General features: G+C 34.9%; 1 protein-coding gene across 1 annotated transcript in view; it reads right to left on the minus strand.

Annotated features, from left to right (window-relative positions):
- Nucleotides 1-20,770, minus strand: part of LOC150099281 (uncharacterized) — a 109,487-nt gene that overhangs the window by 39,122 nt on the left and 49,595 nt on the right. Inside the window, exons 5-6 of the mRNA XM_090404302.1 lie at nt 7,268-7,364; nt 1,576-1,742 (exon numbers count right to left, since the gene is read on the minus strand). Of these exons, the coding sequence (XP_090260428.1) occupies nt 1,576-1,742; nt 7,268-7,364 (264 nt within the window). The remainder of the gene's footprint in view (nt 1-1,575; nt 1,743-7,267; nt 7,365-20,770) is intronic.

The following is a 20,770-nucleotide window of genomic DNA, read 5'->3' on the forward strand; positions in this document are numbered from 1 at the left end:
CTCAGCCAATGGCTACAACCCCAATAAAATCCAAAAAATACTAAAACCAGTAAACCACACCCCCCCCCCTCACAGGAAAGATTACTCTAAATCCATCATTATTCCCCACATCCAGGGCACCTCTGAAAAAAGTACCAAAATCCTGAATAAACATGATCTGACCTCTACAGACCATATAGGAAATTCGCATCCCTTATCTGCTCCTCTAAAGACCAACCACTTCCCCTAGACGTACCAGGTCCCTTGCAGCTGTAAGCTGTCCTACTTTGACCAAACAGGCAGGACAGCAAATATCAGAATTTCAGAACAAAAGGACTACATCTGGTTTCACCATTACAGCCACACTGGGCTTGCAGACCATGGTGCAAGAAAGCCACAGTAATACACTGCTACAAGTATAAATTTGAAAGACTATTCATGGAATCAGCTTCAGCCCTAAGAAACATGCCAAACCTCAACAAATTTGGATGCATGAGACTGCCCCAAATTTGGGAGATGTACATCTTGAGAAATTCAGCCCAATGGCCAAGAATACCTAATATAGCCCACTGGGGGGGGGGGGGGCACCATCAGGACTTTAGGAAAAACAGTAGTTTCCTCGCTTCTACCTCATTTGCTGTTTTTAGTGCCTGCATGCACGTGTCTTAATTTTATGTTCCCATGAAGATGGCAACGTGACGTTGCCAAAATATAGGAAGTATATATTAAAGAGTATACATTGTGAATTCCTTAAGTTATTTAGTGATCATGTGCAACCAATGTATAAACCTTTCTACAAGAAAGAAATAGATCTTAGAGTAACTGTGGATAAAGATCTAAAATTTATGGGATACATTGCCATAACTGTGAAGACAACACAACGAATTCTGACAATGATGCTAAGGACACTAACTTGTAGAAGTAAGGAGATTCTGGTTCCAGGTGTAATGCCTTGATTAGGCCACATGGGCTACCATGCACAGATGTGGTCACCTGGTTTTCAAAAGGATTAAGAGATGTTGGAAAGGATCCAGAGGTGATTGACTAAGGCAGTCTGATCTCGGGAATGTTGAATCTGAAGAAAAGTTGAAAAGATGCAAATTTACAAAGTCTAGTGAATAAGAGGAAGAGGGGTGATATGATAGAGATGTACAAGTTGGTAAGGGGTGGTTATAAGATAAACAAAGTTTTTCATAAAATGGTAGGAGACTGGGAGAGAAGATGAGGTCATTCCTTTAAGCTGTATAAGGAAGGTGTGAGCAAGCACATGAGAAGCAGTTTTTTTTTTTTGCATGGAGAGCTATGAATGACTGGAATGCATTGCCTGAGAGTGTTGTGTCTGCAGAGAATTTGAATGTGTTTAGGCACAGTATGATTTGTTGTGTGTATGACAAACGGACTACCTAGATAAGTCTTTGATAATAATAATAATGGTCATAATATAATAATAATAGCTGTATGTCGGCTGCAATATTCATTGCAGATAAATATTACCAGGAAGTTAAATAATTGAAGTGTTTATAAGTGAATTTCATAAGAATAAAATGACATTTCACAAACAATAAAAGTTTATAGCATGTTTGGCTGAATACGCACACATTCCAATTGGTTGCATCTTCGCCTAGCCACTGTTCCGATTTAAAAGCTAAACGAGCGGGATTCATTATCTCTGGTGATTGGGCTAGCCTTTTAATTCTAACTGCTTCTCTTTGTGCTTCCATATTAACCTCTTCCTCAAGCTCTAATTCTTCTTCTTTATGAAACTGTGTAAAATAAATTCATTAATATAATAAAGATAAGAATTTTATATAATGGAAGCAACTACGATTTGTTCCATAAAATATATTTATAAAAAATTATTAAACACCATATATATATAAATATTTTACAGATTAAATAATATTTTCTTGATTGTATCAAAGTTGCAAGCTGCTTTAATTCTTCAGTAAGCTAGATCACACACCAGATAATAAAAATCATCTACCACCTTTGCACTAACTACAGAACAGAAGCAAGTTCTGAAACCTCACACACTGCTCACTTTATGGATTAAGTGCACTATTGTTGCACTGCTTTGAAATTCAAGATCAGATGAGATGTTTTGCCTTTCGTGCTTTTAAAGAGTTAAAAAAATAAGCAGTATCTGTACATTATCACATGTGTGCAATCAGAAATTATCACTTTTGTTTCAGTGCTTGATGTTATTTCACTAAAACAAAGTAATTTTTAAAATTTTAGTGAAATAGTTACAATTTTTATGAGGCCTTTTTAAGCTTATTCATCAAAATATGATTAATACTTTCTCTTTACAATTGTGGATAAAATCAACTAGATTACGATTAACACGATGGCAACTACAAATTCACTCATGTTTGCTGTAAGGAACTTTACTGAAGACAAGATTACCTGTAGCCAATACAGTATTTCAAACGGTGGAATAAAAAGTTTGGCATGCAGAATAAGTATAGTGAAACTGAACTAAATACTTTTTACAAGCAAATAAAGGAGAGAGAAGTAATAAACTTTTAAAATAAATAAAAATTGTAATATCAGTTTTATTAATGTTTTCAGAGCTTACATGTTTATATTACTGTCTCAAAGTTTCTAGACCCATGCAGGAAGGGAACATCAAGCTCATTAGAAGCAAATGGCACAAAGGTCACTAACATCAACATGTAATTACTGTAAGTTGTTTATCCTTTTATAGGAATAAATTAATTTTTCTTCAGCAGCTGAAAGACTAGATAACTCCTGACAAGATATCTCCCAGATAGCATACATTATCTTTCAGGGATTTGAGCTCAATAGCATGTTCTGGTCTCATTCCAGATGGTTGTCCTTGACTTCTATATCCTTCAAGTGGGTGAGATCCTGGAGTATCTTTTTGGATAGTCTTCAACTGCCCATTCTTTCAATATGTTCAATCCAATTCTTTTGGTATTCACATACTTTGTTCAATAAAATCAATTTTTAGTTCTTTACTTACTTTTCTTGTCTCAAGAAAAGTAAGTAAAGAACTAAAAATTTCTTGTCTCAAGAAAAGTAAGTAAAGTTTTCTTTCCTGCTGTTCTTTATAGGAATTTATTTTTTTCAGTTGATTCTTTTTCTTCTGCAATTTTTATGGTTCATAATTCACTTCTATAAGCAGAGAAGGTCTTGCAAAAATTTTATAATTATTCTTGCATGCTTTTGAACTTGGTCAGGTCTTGGTCTTCTTCAAACTGGAGATGGTCTTTTAAAAGACATGGTTTTTGTTTTGTCTGTTAAATTTCCATTCAAAATTCTTTAGCAATTATGCTTAAGGCGTATATTGATCTCTGGAGTTCATGATGACTTCTTGCTATAACTATCTGGTCAACTGCAAAGAAAAGGGTATTAAGTAGTCCCATGAACGAGTTTAAACTTTGGTTTTATATTCTTCTCCTTTTTCTTTACTAGTTTCTTTATTAGATATTGAAGAGGAGTGGTAACATTGGGCATCCCTGACAGACTCTTCTATTTATCGATTTCTATTCTTAACTTTTATCACTGATTCTTACAGCTATTTGGTTATTTTGATACATGTTAGTTATTGCTACAAGCAGTTGATTTGAAATATTTAGATTCTTGAGTATAGTCCACAGTTTCTTCAAGACTGTCAAAAGCTTTCTGGTAATCTACAAATGCTGTATGTTTGTATGTTGAATTAAGTGTTTCTCCATTAAGATTTTTAATGTAAAAGCTGGGCCAACATGCAATTGTTTCCAAAAGCTATTTTGTTCTTCAAATTTTTTTTTCTACATATGATTTAAATTTTGAAGTTAATATTTGTGCATATAACTTATAACCAGTATTTAGGACTTATTCCTATGTAGTTTACACAATTGCACTTATCGCCTTTTATATATTGGGATGATAATTGCCTTATTCCAATTTTCTAGAATTTTTCCTTGCCGCCAGATATTGTTAAGCCATTTTAAAAGTCATTTGATGAACAGGATGCCTGCATATTTAATAAGTTTTATATTTATCCCATCTCCAGCATATGATTTTCCTGATTTACTATGCTGAATTGCTTGTTGGATTTCCTGTAATGTTATTTCGTCTAGCATATAATTAGTAGTCAGCATTATATTAGTTTTATACTATTATGCCATGAAGAAGTCCAGCCAGGTTTTCTCTTTGATTATTTCAAGATTCATTTTACCTCCTTCATATTCCTTAGAATTTTTATATGTATTTGGTCTCTTCACTGTAAGATCTCTTTCCAATTTCGCTATGAAGTTATCCCATGTTTCTCTATTCTTTTTTCAGCATACCCCCCCCCCTTCCATTGTTCCATCTATTTTTTGTTCAAAGGCATTTTGTTGCATTCATTAATGTTATTATTATTAGATAACACCTCCAGGGAGTCCAAAGACTCATCGAGGGAAGGCACCTACTCTACAACTCTTCGTCTCCACCAACCGCAACTACCTTCATCATCTACACGAATGCCATCTACCGCCGACCACCACAATCACTAGTATTTTCACAGACAATCACAAACACCAATGCCCATGGCAGGATTCAAACCCACAGCCCTTTGGGTTGTGGGTTTCTATCTCTATTCTATCTCTATATCATCATTTTCTTTTATTTGCTCTAGTTTTCCATTTATTCTTTGCAAAGGAATAGTTAATACTATTGTCATCCAAGAACTCAACCGTAAAATATTCCTTATTCTAAACCATCTTGGGAGAATTCTTCATTTACCTTATAATCGGAAATTGAATATGATCATGTAATAGACAATGATCATATATTCAATTTCTGCACTTCTAAATTCCCAGCTATCTAGCATCATATTAACTGTTTTCCTATTAGCTGTTATATAGTCTTATGGTTTTTTAGATTTCTTGTTTCTCAAGAATTTAAGACAATCTTTATTATTTATAATAAAGATTTAAGGCACCTTAAATCTTTATTATAAGGCACCTACTGAAAGTGCCAGAGTAGGGAATTATTATTATTGCATTATTATGGCCACCTTTCTTGCCTGACCCTTGAGTTACTCTTCATGAGTTAGCTGGTCACATTTCTCCTTATAAAACTCCACAACATTTTCTTTTTTTTGTAGCTCATGCTTAATGTTACTACTGATTCATCTAACTTCAATTTAATTAACCTGCCTGCCCAATATCATGCTGTATACCCAGCAATATCATGCTGGGTATACAGCATGATATTGCTTCCTCCAGATACTCTTTGACTATTCCCCATGCACTGTGAACATCTTTCACTTGCAGATCTTTATGCAATGGTACTATTTCAAGCTGTCTCCTAAGTGTATTATAATCACCTGCCTTGTAGGTGATTATAATATATATTACTTCTTAACTAAAATTTCTACACATTTTGCTACCTTCCAAATCAAGATCACATGATCAATTTCGCCAATTGGAAGAAATGTAGCCACCTAGAAATAGAATTTACACTCAGTGAGAGTATAAATTTATTTCCTTCTGCCCTATGATCTTCTTTCCTCCTTTCAATCTATGTTTCCTTACTCAACTTACACTCATTATACTAATCTGCTGATGCTTGTCTTCCACATCATCCCAGGCATCTCCTGGCCTATATTAGCAACCAATTTTATATTTGTCCTCTTGGCCTAAATCTCACATCAGATTGATTCAAAAGAACTGCCATTTTCATGATTGACTCCTACTCTGGTTGGTTGCAATTCATATTCTATCAGGCGGTGCCCTACCCCTTGTCCTATCTACTCTATCCTTCCTGAAAATACTAAATCCATCACATTATCCTTGTAACTACATCATCCAATAACTTTTGGATGATGTAGTTACTTCTGTAACTAATGCCAATAACTTTTGGCAAAGTTGCACTAACCAATGCCTTAAACTCCTACCTCTTACTCCTGATACTTCTGGTATTAGCATATAATAACTGTGGAATCTCCATTAGGCCCACAACCACCTTTACATCCTAAATTGTCTATCCCATTCGATATTGTTGCCTGAGAGACTAGATTCTGCATATTTTGTTCATTCACACACTCGTCTGCATCAGCCCTAATTTCTTTAGTTTTCTTGACTTTGCACTTTCACACTCTCAGTGAAAGAATCTCTCTCTAGACAGACACCTAACTCTGAATCTATTTAAGTGCAGTATCAAACTCGGGTCATAGGTCCACAAAGTCTACATCATCTGTACAACCTGCACATAGATTCATAAGCTATCATTGCCCTTCTTCTCAGTTCACCTCTATCATAGCATGGTAACAGACTTAAAAACTTTACCCTCTCATTCTTCTTTTTTGCTTCTTCCAACAACTCTTTCACATCCTCTCTCATATCACGCTTTTCGCCTCTTAGGTCATTAGTTTTAGCCAAAGCAGTAAATTCTTTGCCCTTCCCTTTCTGCAATTTGACAGCATCACTGATCTTAATTTTTGTGCCTTTATTAATTATTAATATCAGTAATAATCTTGATATTCTAAGTAGCAACATTCCAGATATTCTTGTTTATTTTCATTCTTTTCCTTTGTTGTCCTGCTCATATCCATTAACCTGTGAGTCATTCTTCCAGAGTGACAGTCTGATTATTTCATTCCTGAGAGACATAACTAGGTTGGTTACTGGTTATCCACAGCCTCATTTGGTGGTGGGGCTGCTACCTTAGGGCCTCCAAACTTTCTCTAAATCTCTCTTTTCTCATATGTACCTAACCAAACCTCCCATTGGGGGGGGGGGGTTAGTATCCAATCTTTCATTTGGTTGCTCAAGTTCCAGGGTTTACCATGTACGTACATAAAAGAATTATTTTTCCATAAGCCATTGCAAGATAATTCAATTCTAGTTCCTTTACAAAACGTTTGTGGCTAATGTGACAACGTAAAAACAAAACAGGAATTATACATTTTTGAAGAGAAAATATCATTAACATTTTTGCACCAGAGACAAGTTAATTAGCTTATAATAACTGTATGCTGATGTTTGTGCAACTTTGGTGCTACTTGTTTCTAATGAGCTGTATGCTCCCTTTCCATACAGTCTGACCAGTAAAGGCACAAACTCTGAACACTTATTAAAAAATAAAATTTGTGGTTACAGTGATAAAGTGAAAAAAAAAATAGCATTTATATATATTTTGAAGACAAAATACTAACAACCTTTTGGCAATGGCAGCAAGTTGACACATTAGGCCAACAGCAGTTAATGCATTCAACAGTAATATATCATAAGTTCATAATGCCACTAATAATTAAGTGGCATTATTAACATCTGGCAACATATGAATAAGATACCTGAGACAGAATTTTATATTCTTGTTCAGCATGTTCTTCTAGTAATGCTTCAAATTTCCTTGAGTTCAAAATATTTCTTTCATGTTGAGTTATAAAACTGAAAATAAAAACAATAACATAGAAAAAAAGAAACAAAATGAAAGGATATCACACATACACACGTGCACACATACACACAAAATAAATCAATAAATAAAAGAAAAGAAAAATGCAAACAAATTTATATTAAAAACAGAACCATTACACTGATGAGTACAAAAATGATGATCCAGATGTATAATAAAATTAAACAAAATAAATATATTAAATGAGTTGTAAATTAATAACAGTTGCTGTTGAACTGATTTTAGCCCCCAGTTATATTAGTCAATGCTAACTACTAACTAGCAATTATTTAATCTTTCTTAAGTTCATCTTAATGCCAATTTCAGGAGATTACAAATTATGTGAATTGTCAAAACTGACTGTTGTTAAGGAATAACTAAATATCAAGCAAGAGAAACAAATATCATGCATTACTGAACAAATGTGAGGAATTAGCTTTGGATCTTCAAATGTTGGCTGACAATGTAAAGTTAGGCAAGAATTATGAGGAGTATTGCTGATGTTAGTTCTCTACACAAAGATTTGAATATGCTGAATATTGAATAGGGTTGTAATTTTAATATAAATAAATGCAAGGGGCTACACTTTGGGGTGCAGAGATATAAAGTTATGTACTGTATTGATGGAGTCGTACTAGAGGAAGTGAACAAGATTCGGGATCTTGGCATATAATAGACATAGACTGAAGTTCTAACAGCACACTGCAAGCGTTGCAAAGACACACATATTGCTGCTATGATAAGTACATCAGCATGTGAGGATAAGGTGGTTGTTGTGCCTTTGTATAAGGCATTGGTCAGATAATACATGGCCTACTGGGCTCAAACATGGTCACCCAGTTTTCAATGTGATGTGGAAATACTAGAGAAAGATTCAGACTAATGACCAAAGTGCTACTGAGACTCTGGAGTGTTGGTTATGCAGGGCAGTTGAGGGAATGTATATTTCAGAGTTTGATAGACAGAAGGAAAAGAAGTGATATGATAGAGATCTTCAAGTTAGCTAAGGGATTTTATAATATGGAAGGGATTATAAAGAGTGGAGGAAAGAAGTAATTATAAAGAGATGGAAGAATGAGTGAAAATCCCGTAGTTGTGTAAAAAAGGTGTGAGGAGTAGATCTTTTGCATGGAGAGTGAATGTGGAAAGTGTAAAAAAAAATTCAAGGTTCAACATGATAAATATGTTGCTAGTTAAGTGAACATCCCACAATGGGTAACTGACTCCATGAGGTTACTATAATAATAAAAATTATAATCTTTTATTACAGAATTTTACTTCTGCACTTACACGCATCAAGTGCAGAAGATTAAATATTTCACATTTTTAGAATTAATAGAATTTTATCTATGTACAGAAACTTTTTTTTTTAAAAAAGGTCAAAGTCTTCTCACAGGAAGATTCCTTGAAAGGCTATTGAAAGTTCGCTGTGCCTGCCAGTCTGGTTTGTCATTCTGGGTATGTGCATATAGAATGCACTTTATTTTGTTAATATACAGATGAAAGATATGAATATTTCAGAAGAAGAAAAAATAAATCAAACAGATAAGCAATTTTAACATTTCCCTAATATAGAAAACAAAATACAGGCTAATAAGTAATAACTGCTAGATCTAAGGGTTGTTTTTCACAAGAAATCAGCCAATCGAATGCATAAAGGATTCATATTAGTAAAACATTATGCGCTTGATCACTTAAGCATTTTTTTTTTTTTTTTTTAACAATGATAAAACATTAGAGCAAAAATGCAACTTCACACATGCAAAGAACAAAAATTTACAGGAAGTTGAGAGCAAATAAAGCTCTTAGAAACTCATGAAATGCTAAGGCTATCATTTGATAACTAAGCTGTAGGAAAACTAGAATTTAAGAGTTGCAGAAAAATTGAAGAATGGCTTAAAGCACTAAAGATTTTTTTTTTAATGTGAAAGGTAGCTATCAGCAGATCAACTTATGACAAGCCATCACAGAAACGAAAACCATGGCTAATGCTTTCTCAGTTGAATTATATAGATATGAGAGATATGAAAATAGGAAGAGATATTCAACTCAGCTCTTTAAGCAGATGATGTTATACCCATAAATAAGTGTACTACAAATCTTTGGGATTCTTAAAATAACTAACAAAAATCAAAATAAAAATTCCAACTATGAAAATAGGCAGGAATGCAGAAAACAATCGCAATCACACCGTAGGAACTATAGAACAAAATATTTCACTTATTTATAACTTTTAGAGAATTGTCAAATTAAACTTGGAGATAAGTAATTGAATAACCAAAGCTGGAATGGTTGGGAGCCAGCTGAATAAATTTATATGGAATAACAAGAAATTAGCAAAAACACACTAAAGTAGCAGTACATAAGATATCATTCACAGCAATTTTAACTCATGGATCTGAGATAGTACTAATATGCTCTATTTTTATATTAAGGTATGCCATAAACATACCAGCACTGGGAACTACTTACATTTCTTCTCTTATCATCCTTACTATAGCCACAGATCTGTTATTTTAACACATTTTAAATTTTGTAGTTTTTTGCATGTAGTGAAGATTATCTGAAATTTGAATATTTGAAGATGTGCTTGATGGCTTTGTCAGTGTTATGGATATATGGGAATTTTAGAATGGTGTATGATTTGGATAAGTTGCTTTGGTAAGAAGGCATGTGATTTCTAGTAACGTATAGCATCAATCATCATCAAGTCTTTCCGTGCCTACTAGCACATAAGGCTGCAGCAATGTATAGCATGATCTATTAATTGTTGAAGGAAGTCATGAGAAGATGTTTTTAGGTGTGATTCTTTGATTTAGACTAATGGTTACAAATACTCTTTTTCCACCACTATTCTAAATCAAAGAATCACATACCTAAAAACATCTTCTCATGACTTCCTTCAACAATTAATAGATCATGCTATACATTGCTGCAGCCTTATGTGCTAGTAAGCACGGAAAGACTTGATGATGATGATTGATGCTATACGTTACTAGAAATCACATGCCTTCTTACCAAAGCAACTTATCCAAATCATACACCATTCTAAAATTCCCATATATCCATAACACTGACAAAGCCATCAAGCACATCTTCAAATATTCAAATTTCAGATAATCTTCACTACATGCAAAAAACTACAAAATTTACTAACATAAACTCGCATATCTCAGACTGATGTTTTACTATTAGCACAACATAGTTTGTAAGTTTAACTGCCAATCTAGATGCAATATCTGTTACACTGAATGTACTGTTTGCTGTTTAAAGTCTCACTTAATGGAACATTGAGATTGCTACATCCCAACACCAGAATATTTACATTCTGCCATGAAAAAGATGCAGACTAGGATAACTAATATGATTAGGTATTACTATTACTAAAATCAACTGCAAAATGTGTTTCTCAAACTTCAGAATTATCTAACATCAGGAGCAATGTGAAACCTTAGTTTCAGAAAATCCATATACATGATATGAAGAGTCTGAGAAAGATTAAGGAAGAAAAGCATTAATAGCAGAATCATATGAAAAATGAAGATATTAGAATTCAGGAATGCGTGAGAAGAGATAATCAAAGATTGTATAGCACTTAAATGTAACATTTCCAAGATATAGAAGTATTGATTAACGTTTTCTTTTAATTAATATTTAGTATACGTTATAATTTCCTGAAATAATTTAATAGCTGTTGCATAAACTGAAGAATATGGGATTGGAATATCTTTATTTGAATCAGGGGATGGTTGACAGATATCAAAATGTGGTATACAGTGGGTGTGAATCTGCTAGATTTAAGGTGATCAGTAGTGTACCTCAGGGTTCAGTCCTTGGGCCATTATTGTTCAATCTATATGTTAATGACATCAGGCAAGATCTAACATCAGATATGCAACTGTTTGCCAATGATGCAAAGATAGGCAGGGCAATCAGGGATGACATCGTTATTGAGCACTTAGAAAATGATTTGAATAGGCTGGAAATTTGGGAATGAAAATGGCTGTCAATTTAATATTAATAAGTGTAAAGTTATGCATTTTGGCATAGTGAGAATTTCAGTGGCATATTATATTAATGGGGTTATTCTACAAGAAACTGATGAGGCTAGGGATCTTGGCATAATGGTGGAAAGGAATTTGAAGTTCAAAGGACACATAGCAAAAGTTGCAAATACAATTCAGAGAATAATTGCAATGTTGAAGCAAACCTTGACATGTAAGGATAAGGAATTCATTTTGCCTCTTTATAAGGCTTCAATAAGACTACACCTGGATTATTGTCTCCCAGGTTCCAAGGGGATAAAGAAGCTATGGAACAGGTGCAAAGAGGAGTTACAAAGATTATATCCAGATTATGAGGACAGATTGCAAGTATGTGGATTATAGACTCTGGTTAACAGGAGAAAGAGGAGTAATATGATAGAAGTCTATAAACTTCAGAATGGGTGTTATAAAGATATCATCTGGGGAGAGAACATGGGGGCATCTGGAAGTTAAGTTTGTTTGCAGTCAAGAAAGGAGCTTTTCTCTCACAGAGTAGTGAGTGAATGGAATAGTTGGTCTTTAGGGATGGTGAGTGCATGTAGTATGAATGAATTTAAGAGAAGATATGATGGCTGGTTTGCAGTTGTATGCTTATACAACCCATGCTACAAAATTCACGTCCAATTTGACCATATGATTGCATTTTAGTGATATATGAAAGTTTTAACAGTATATAGCACATCAGAATTGGTCCAATGCAATTAATTGTAGGATAAATTTGAATATTTTAATTTATCAATTAAAATAATTTCAAATGGAAAGCATAAAGGTCAAATAAACAACAGCTATGCTTCATGTGTGCCATTTATGCTTCGTGATGATATTAGACAATTACTGGCAAATACTAGAGTGAGATACAGATAATTTGAATTTTGATATGATTTTTAAATACAGCCATACACTGTATTTAATACACACAATATGCACAGAAATCAGAAATCAGAAAAATAATTTCCCAAGTAATCACTTGGGAAATTATTTTTCTGGATTGAACTAAAGAAAGGCTGAAATAACTCGTTTTACTTATTTATACACAAGTTCCATAATATAATAACATAATATAATCATATAATCTGTGAAAGCTCTGGGCAAGAAAGTTACAAATTATTCATAGAATAACATAATATGTAATATAATATAATAGAAAGTTATATATTAAAAACTTGTCTATATCGATGTCCTAAACATGTCAGTTCATACTTCATGCACACAAAACAGATGAAACTCAGAAAACAAAAACAGCAACACATAACAACATTCGATTGGATTAGCTGACATAATAATCAATTACAGCCACTGATTTCTGGGTGCTATTGTCTCAGTGGACACCCTACCTCACTTTCTGAGTGGTTTAAAACCACTGGAACACTAAGAATTTCAGCTGCTGCACCATCTGTATGTATGTTCAAAAGGTGTCCAGTATTGGCGACCACATGCCTGAGCCATTAACGCAAATGTGATGCAATGTTTACACGTAGAAAAGTGTCCTCTCCATGAAGCATGAATATATTGTGTTTAATTTTAGGAGTCGCATTATTCCAGGAATCAATTAGGAGAGTATTTAACATGAATAAATGCAAAAATATAGTATCGGTGATATTGCTATTCCAATGGATGTGCACCACATACCTGGAATACGTGCCCCAGGTGGGTTGGGTGATTTATAGCCTCCCATGATGAGTCCTTGACCCCCAGGTGATCTCAGATAATAATATCATCATTATTATAAGGTAATTGATATATAGTGAGAGATATTTCCACTTTTCAATTTCTGAACATATTCGATTTATTTACATGACCAAATAACACACAAGCAGAACAATGCACAAATATTACATAATGCACTGTACATAATGTCACAGTGAAGCTGTTACAGACCATTTAACATTTAGAATTTTTTTTCTCTTTAGCTGTTTACATTTTTTGCAATGCAACACAAATAATCACTTTTCCTATTAACAAATAAAATGGATTCAAGTCTGTTTTGCATTAGAAACAATATGGATGATTTATTACACCATGAAAAAGAAAAAAGTGTAACCTCTCTCCCCCCACTCCCTTAGTGATATATTTCATGAAAAAATTATGGAAACTGAAGTTCTAAATACTGAAACAACTAAAATATTATCCAGAATGGCACTCCTTAATTAGTAGAAAACTAAGTACTGGTATTGCAGTTGCAATAGTAGTATCAAGTATTGCAACTGCAATTCAACTGATGTGACTATTTGCTTATATTAATTGTCAATAAGGGATGAACAAGTTATTATACTACCAGCAGGCAGCCCACAAATCTGGGAGTCAAATGTCACATTCTATTAATTCATAAACTTCTGTAATCCACAGTTAGTTGGGTTATAGCTCATTTCACAAAAACAGACTGCATCACAGATGGATTATTTAGTTTGTAAGCATGGAGATGACTAATAGCAAAACACATTCACCAATCACTAAGTATGCCAAACTTTGTCACTGTTTACTACTGCCTGATCGTTCCATCACTTTTTCCATCCTACTGTAACCTATCAGAAGTACTAGAGAAAATATCTGAAATTCTGGATTTCAAATATCAGGTCATCCTTGTCTGCAAATACATTGTTCAAACTTAATTGCATTTTATATGTTCACTGGACATCCACAGATGCCGTATGGTCACTCTGATGCTCGGTGATGTGCCACACCAAGTCTCACCGTGTAGTCATGTTGTAGACTATTCTGGAGGCTTCAATTCTTTGAAGATCAGTCACTCCACACACATCATTCATCTCATTTACAGTCTACCCCTTACTCTTTTTCCAGGAACTTTACCTTCTATGACTGTTCTGAGAAGTCCTCCTTCCATCCTTTCAATGTGTCCAAAATATTTTAACTTTCTGCTGTCAATATCCTTAAGCAGCCTTAAGGTTCTACTGATCTTTTCTAACACCCATTCATTTGTATGCCTTTCAGTATATGATATCCTCAACAGCCTTCTGTAACACCACATCTCAAAAGCAGCTATTCTTTTCTTATCTGACTTCTTTAGGTTTCAAGTCTCACATCCATAAGTCGCCCATTGGATAAATAACTGCATCCAAAATCCTCAACTTTCTTCCTCCCATGGAGATAAATCCATCCTTCTAGATTTTAGACAAGTCTCTGACTGTTGTTTTAGACATTCCTAATTTGAACAGCAATTCTTCACATTAACAATGGATCCCAGGTCCTCAAAACATGCTGACTTCAATTCTTTCTCCATTAGCTTCCCTTTAAGTTTGTATTTCCTTTGAGAATCATAATCTTCGTTTTGCTAAGACTGAGTTAAAGTCTTCTGTTATTACTGATCTTAACTTTATCAAGAATTTGTCCTCCTAGTTCGTTCTTCCTTGTCAATTAGAGGAGTACGGTATCATCAGCATACCTCAGATTACTGATCTGCCACCTATCCTAATTCCTGTCTTGAGCTTATCCAATACTTCATAAATGATGTCCTCTGCATATATACTAAACAAGTGAGGAGAAAGTAAACATCCTTGCCTAACTCCTTTTCCCACCTGAAGCCAATCATTTAATCCAACACCTTACAGTGGCTTTTTTGTGCTCCCTGTACAAGTTGGCTATCAACTTGATAGTGTTTTGAGGAAAACCCATTCTTTTCATTATTTCCCAGTTACACACACACACACACACACCATAAGATGACTAATCATGATGGTTGAAATGCTAAGGAATTAAAATCATTAATTTCCTAGTGAAGGAAATTAATCACTATTTCATACCATAATGAATGTTGATCACTGTGCAACATTAAATGGAAAGAACATCAAAGTCATGTGGAATTTGTAAATCAGGAAACAGCTATATTCACTTTCACAGAAGACCTGTTTTTTCAGTATGGGTTGGTTGTACTTTCAAAGCTGAGCAAAACTGACACTGCTTTGAGGGGGAAAGGAGAAAGTAGAAAGACTTTTAGAGAGCAAATTGCTCTCTAAAAGTCTTGGAAAAAACCAATGTAGAGAAATAACGTTTTACAACTGGATAGAAAGTTCTGTATGGAGACTGCCTTTCAAAATCAGCTGATGCCAAAGCACCAACAAAAATCCCCCACCTTCCAGTTCCAAAGGTCACAGAGTAAGTCATTAATCCAGGGAATGAAGCAGAGATAGCGTTTTTCATCTAGAAAAGAATATATAAGTGATCATGTGATACACCATTACTCACATTTCTATATTGTTTATGAAGTGCTAGAAAAATCTTCAGTTCTGAATACAGATAACTGCAAAAAATTCACTTAGCTTGAGATGACCATAACCAATGATGCTTTTTGGGTTTTAATGGTGCAAGGACAGTAAAGGTCTTGCTGTACCATATCAAAGGTTATAGCAGTACACAAAATAAGAATCACAAACATCCATCCCTGCAGAAGGATTTGAATCCACAACCTGTTGGATGGAAAGCAGGTACGCTAAACACTTGGAAACCAGGCTGGCAACCATAAGCGAGAATGGCATTTTTCATTATTTATTCTACCACAACCAAGAGAAAAACAGAACGAATGCTAGAATGTCTAGAGCAAGAACAACTGACATTTTGAATTCCAGTTATATTTTTGTCTGCCTTCAGAGGTGAAAGGACACTTAAGCAAAATATATCCTCACACTGTGTGGTTCCCATCATGTTAGACAGCATTCTAATCAATTTTTAAAATTAGAAAAAAAAATTAAGACTTTACACATTATAATTATATCCCTTATCTTTTACATTCATTTCAGCATTCATAGTATAAACACTAATCCAAATGATGTGTATCACCTGCAGACATCCTAACACAACCATGTTTATTGTTTACTGATTCTGAAATCTCTGCAACTACAGACCATCTTTAACTCCACATGATTTCTTCTGCTGCAAGAGTGGCACTTATGTTTTTGTGTGATCTGACATCACTGCCAAAGGATGCCTAATGTTAATTCCCCCTTTTGACTTTCTGTGATTTAAGATTTAAGATTTCCCTGTCTTATTCATCTAGTCATCATTCTCCCCAATTCATAACATCATTCCAATCTCTAACTTCTTATCCTTGAAGCCTGATTTCATACAATGCAAATTCCCTAACAGCAAAGTCATATTCCTTGGCAACTTTAATGTCCACAATTGTAACTGACTCCTTTTTTTTTTTGAATTCTATTGACTAAGCTAGAAGAAAAGCAGAACTATTTGCAGCATGTAATGATTTAAAACAAATTATCTCCCAACCAGAATTCTGACAATCTTCTCGCACCCAAAACATTGAATCTTTTCTTAACCAATTCTTCTTCCAGAAACACTGTTGAAGTGGCTACTCCTCTTGTAATTCAGATCACAATCTCACCCAAGTTTCATGTCACGGAATATCCTCCCACGAATCTTGTATAATCTGGCATTACAACACTGCCAAGTAGGAAGATATCAGTAACATTCCTCCCCATACTCAGATTACTATTTCCATTCTTCGGACCCCTCCCACCAACAATTTTTGATGCAGTTCAGAGGATTAGAGCAATTTTGGTTGAGTAACAATCGCCCCCGCCTTTCTCTTTCACTTCAGCCACTATAAGTGACTAAAATAAGAGAGAGAGTAACACTGGGAGTAACAGCTATACCTGTTACTCCCAGTCTTTTATTCCATCTGGCTTGGTTCTGTGGAACACCCTTCCTCATGAAAGAGCATTTCCCGAGGACTACAACCTCCAGCTCTAAGTAGAATATCAACAGATTACTTTGCTCTTGATTCCAAAAGATATCAGTTTTCAATTACCAAATTATCATATTTGTGAATGTCTTTTCTTTATTAATAATCTTTTAAACATACTTTGGGAAAATAAGTATGCACTCCTGATTTCAACAAAGGCAAATTGTTGACATAAGAATGGCACAATGATTCTGAAAAGACTTAAAAATTTATTTAATCCATGCTAGAATGTCATTTTTTCAAAACATTGCAGTAATTTCAAATTTTGGATGATATAACAAATTTTAGAAGGATGCTTTAATTATTGTCACATCATCACAATGCTAAGTTTTTTGGGACTGAATAGTATACGATGCTTAGCACATCAGAGAGTTCCAAGGGAGCAGAAAGAGGACAAAATAATTCCCTTGCATAAGGGAGGTTTTAAGCCTGCAGTAGAAAATTATAGATCAATCAGTATCTCAGGGTTGGTAGTAAAAATACTGGAAAATTGGTCAAAAAGAGAATTCAAGAATGCCTGAATAAAAATATGATACCACATGATGGGCAACATGGCTTTGTGAACATGTAAATTCCTCTTTATAAGTAATTTACTACCTTTTTATTTGAGTAACAGCAGAGTTGGATAAATGAAATGGTTACACAATAATATTGCTAGATTTTGCAAAGGCATTTGACAGAATGCCAAATGAAACTCTGTTTCATGGAACACAAATTAGAACAAATGGATTTGGATATGACACTGATTAAGTGGATAAGAGGGTGGCTACTGTCCAGCAGCCACCATATCTAAAAGTGGTATATGGAGGGGCAGAATCAAGGCAAAAAGCAGATGACTAGTGGTGTGCCACAAGGTTCAGTGCTGGGATCATTGCTGTTTAATTTATATTTTGTAATTTATAATTTGTACATAAAGGATATAGGAAACAACCTGAAAGGAAACATTCCATTGTTTGCTGATGATGTGAAACTAGGGAGAGTAATAGTTAATCAAAGGGATGTGGAGAACTTGTAGGACGATTAAATAGGCTGGCAATATGGGCAAAAGACAATGGGTATCAGTTTAATGTGGAGAAATGTAAAATTTCTGCATTTTGGGATAAACAGATTGCAAGCTGTCTATCACACTGATGGTACTGTATTCCAGGAAATAGATGAAGCCAGAGATTTAGAAGTAGTGGTAAACAGAGAGTTAACGTTTAGAGGACATATTATTGCTAAGGAATTCCATAAGATTATTTGGCTATTAAAGAACACATTAACAAGCAGAGATAAGGAAGTTGTTATTCCTCTTTATAAGGCCTTGATACATCCACATTTGGATTACTGTGCTCAAGTCTGGTCTCCTAAGTTTCTTGAGGATGAGGAAGTGGTGGTGGAGAAGCTTCAGAGGTGAGTGGTCTGTGAAATGTTCCCTATGAAGATAGATTGAGAGTTTGTGGATTGCAGAAATTGACTGATAGGAGAAAAAAGAGGAGATATAATAGAAACATTTAAATTACTTAAGGGTCAGGGGTGCTTAAGGGTCAAAGCTGTATAACTGAGAGGAGACCTCCACATAGCCTTTAAAGGAATGCGGAGAACCGACCAGGGCTTCTGACCTAATGTCCAATCCTCACCTTCTCGTGGTGCACCCTGTTGGGTATCTACTTTGATACTGAACGAACGAGGATGGGCTGGCAATTTGGGATTTAGCCGACCAAATTCTATTCTTATTGGTTAAACCAAAATAAAAAATGATGGTACAACATGATAAAATTTCATGCCGGCTGGGGCGTCGCCCGGTTAAACAAGGCCCCCGTTGTTTTCGCCAGGGAACCAGGGCGAACAGCGAAAAGTCAGCTACTGGAACAAATCTGAAAACAAACCCCAACTCAACATCACCAGAGTTAAAGATCGGCACTATCAACGTAAGAAGCCTGAATGGCAAAGAAATGGAGCTAGCTGAGGAATTAGATAAGTACCAGATCGACATAATAGGGGTGACTGAAACAAAAAAGACCAAAACTGGTGAGATCTTTCTGAGCAATAAATACAAAATGTTATATTCAGGCAATAACGATCAAGGAAAAGAAGGAGTAGCCATAGTATTCAACACAAAATACGAGGCTAATCTTCTTGAATGGCAGTCAGTCTCAAGTAGAGTAATGTGGGCAAATATGAGAATGGGGAACTGGACAATGAGACTTATTTGTGCCTATGGTCCCACAGAAGGTTCTACTAAGGTAGAAGTGGAGGAATTTTTTGAGGCTTTAGAAAAAGCAACTGACACAATGAAAAAGGAAAAGTTGGTCCTTGTTGGGGATCTAAATAGTAGAGTAGGAAATGATTGTCAGACATACAAAAATATTTTGGGAAAATTTGGAGAAAAGAGCAAAGCTAATAATAATGGCAAATATCTGTTGGATTTCTGCTCAGGACATGGACTGGTTATTACTAACACCATGTTCCAACATAAAAATGTGCACAAATTCACATGGAGAGAAGAGGCTAGGAATAAGAAAAGTCTCATTGACTATGTTATTGTTGATAGTGATGTTTTCTCCCTGGTGCAGGACACCAGAGTGTACAGAGGATTTGAAATTGGAAGTGATCACTATTTAGTCTTGAGCAGGATAAAATTGAATTTCATATTGAAAAGAATAACATGTAAGAAAGTTTTAAAGCGAATAAAAGTTGAGCAGCTCTCAGATGTAAACTGTAGACTAAAATACAGAAATATTATTGAAAAGAAAATGAAAGAGTTTGAGAACAGGAATCAAACCTTGGAGATTCAGTGGCAAACTCTGAAGGAAACATTGATTGATTCTGCCAGAGAGGCATGTGGTGAGGTTGTGTGCAAAGATAAAAAAATCAGAACTCCCTGGTGGACACAGGAAGTTAAAGAGGCAGTGAAGGAAAAGAAGAAAGCATATCAAAAGTTCCTGGCAAATAAATCAGCTTTTACTCTTACAGAATACAGAGACAAATGTAAGAAAGCTAAACAGTGTGTAAAACTAGCTAAACAAAAGTCATGGGAGGACTTTGGCAAGAATATAGAAAATAAATATCAAGAAGGTGGCAAAATATTCTGGAGGTTGTTGAAGAAGCTTAGGAATGGAGGAAAGAGTGCTGTAAAAGGAATTAGAGATGATAAAGGTGAAATGAAAACAGGAGAAAAAGATATCCTTGAAGAATGGAGTAATTACTTTGAAAAACTGCTAAATGAAACAAGCAGTGATGACAGCACATTGGTAAAAAACACTGACCAGGCATGCAGTCAGGAATACATATCCATACTTGAAGTAGAAAAAGCCATCAAAGGCTTGAAATGTGGAAAGGCAGCAGGAGTAGATGATATTCGACCAGAAATGCTGAAGTATGGTGGTATAAGAGTCTTACAGTGGCTGCACTGCATAGTTCAGAAAGCCTGGACAGAGGGACGAATTCCCGATGATTGGAGTAGAGCTCTCATAGTACCCATATATAAAAAGGGAAATAAAACTGAATGTGAGAATTACAGAGGTATTTCCCTACTGAGTGTTCCTGGCAAGATCTATGCAAGTATACTTGAGAAACGGTTGAGAAGAATTGTGGAAGAAAAGCTTGGTGAAGAACAAGCTGGATTCAGGCCAAATAGAGGCTGTCAGGATCAGATCTTCAC

This window comes from Typopeltis vanoorti, chromosome 14 (assembly GCF_054136105.1).
Source record: "Typopeltis vanoorti isolate ZY-2024b chromosome 14, IOZ_Tvanoo_1.0, whole genome shotgun sequence".
NCBI classification, from domain to species: domain Eukaryota; kingdom Metazoa; phylum Arthropoda; class Arachnida; order Uropygi; family Thelyphonidae; genus Typopeltis; species Typopeltis vanoorti.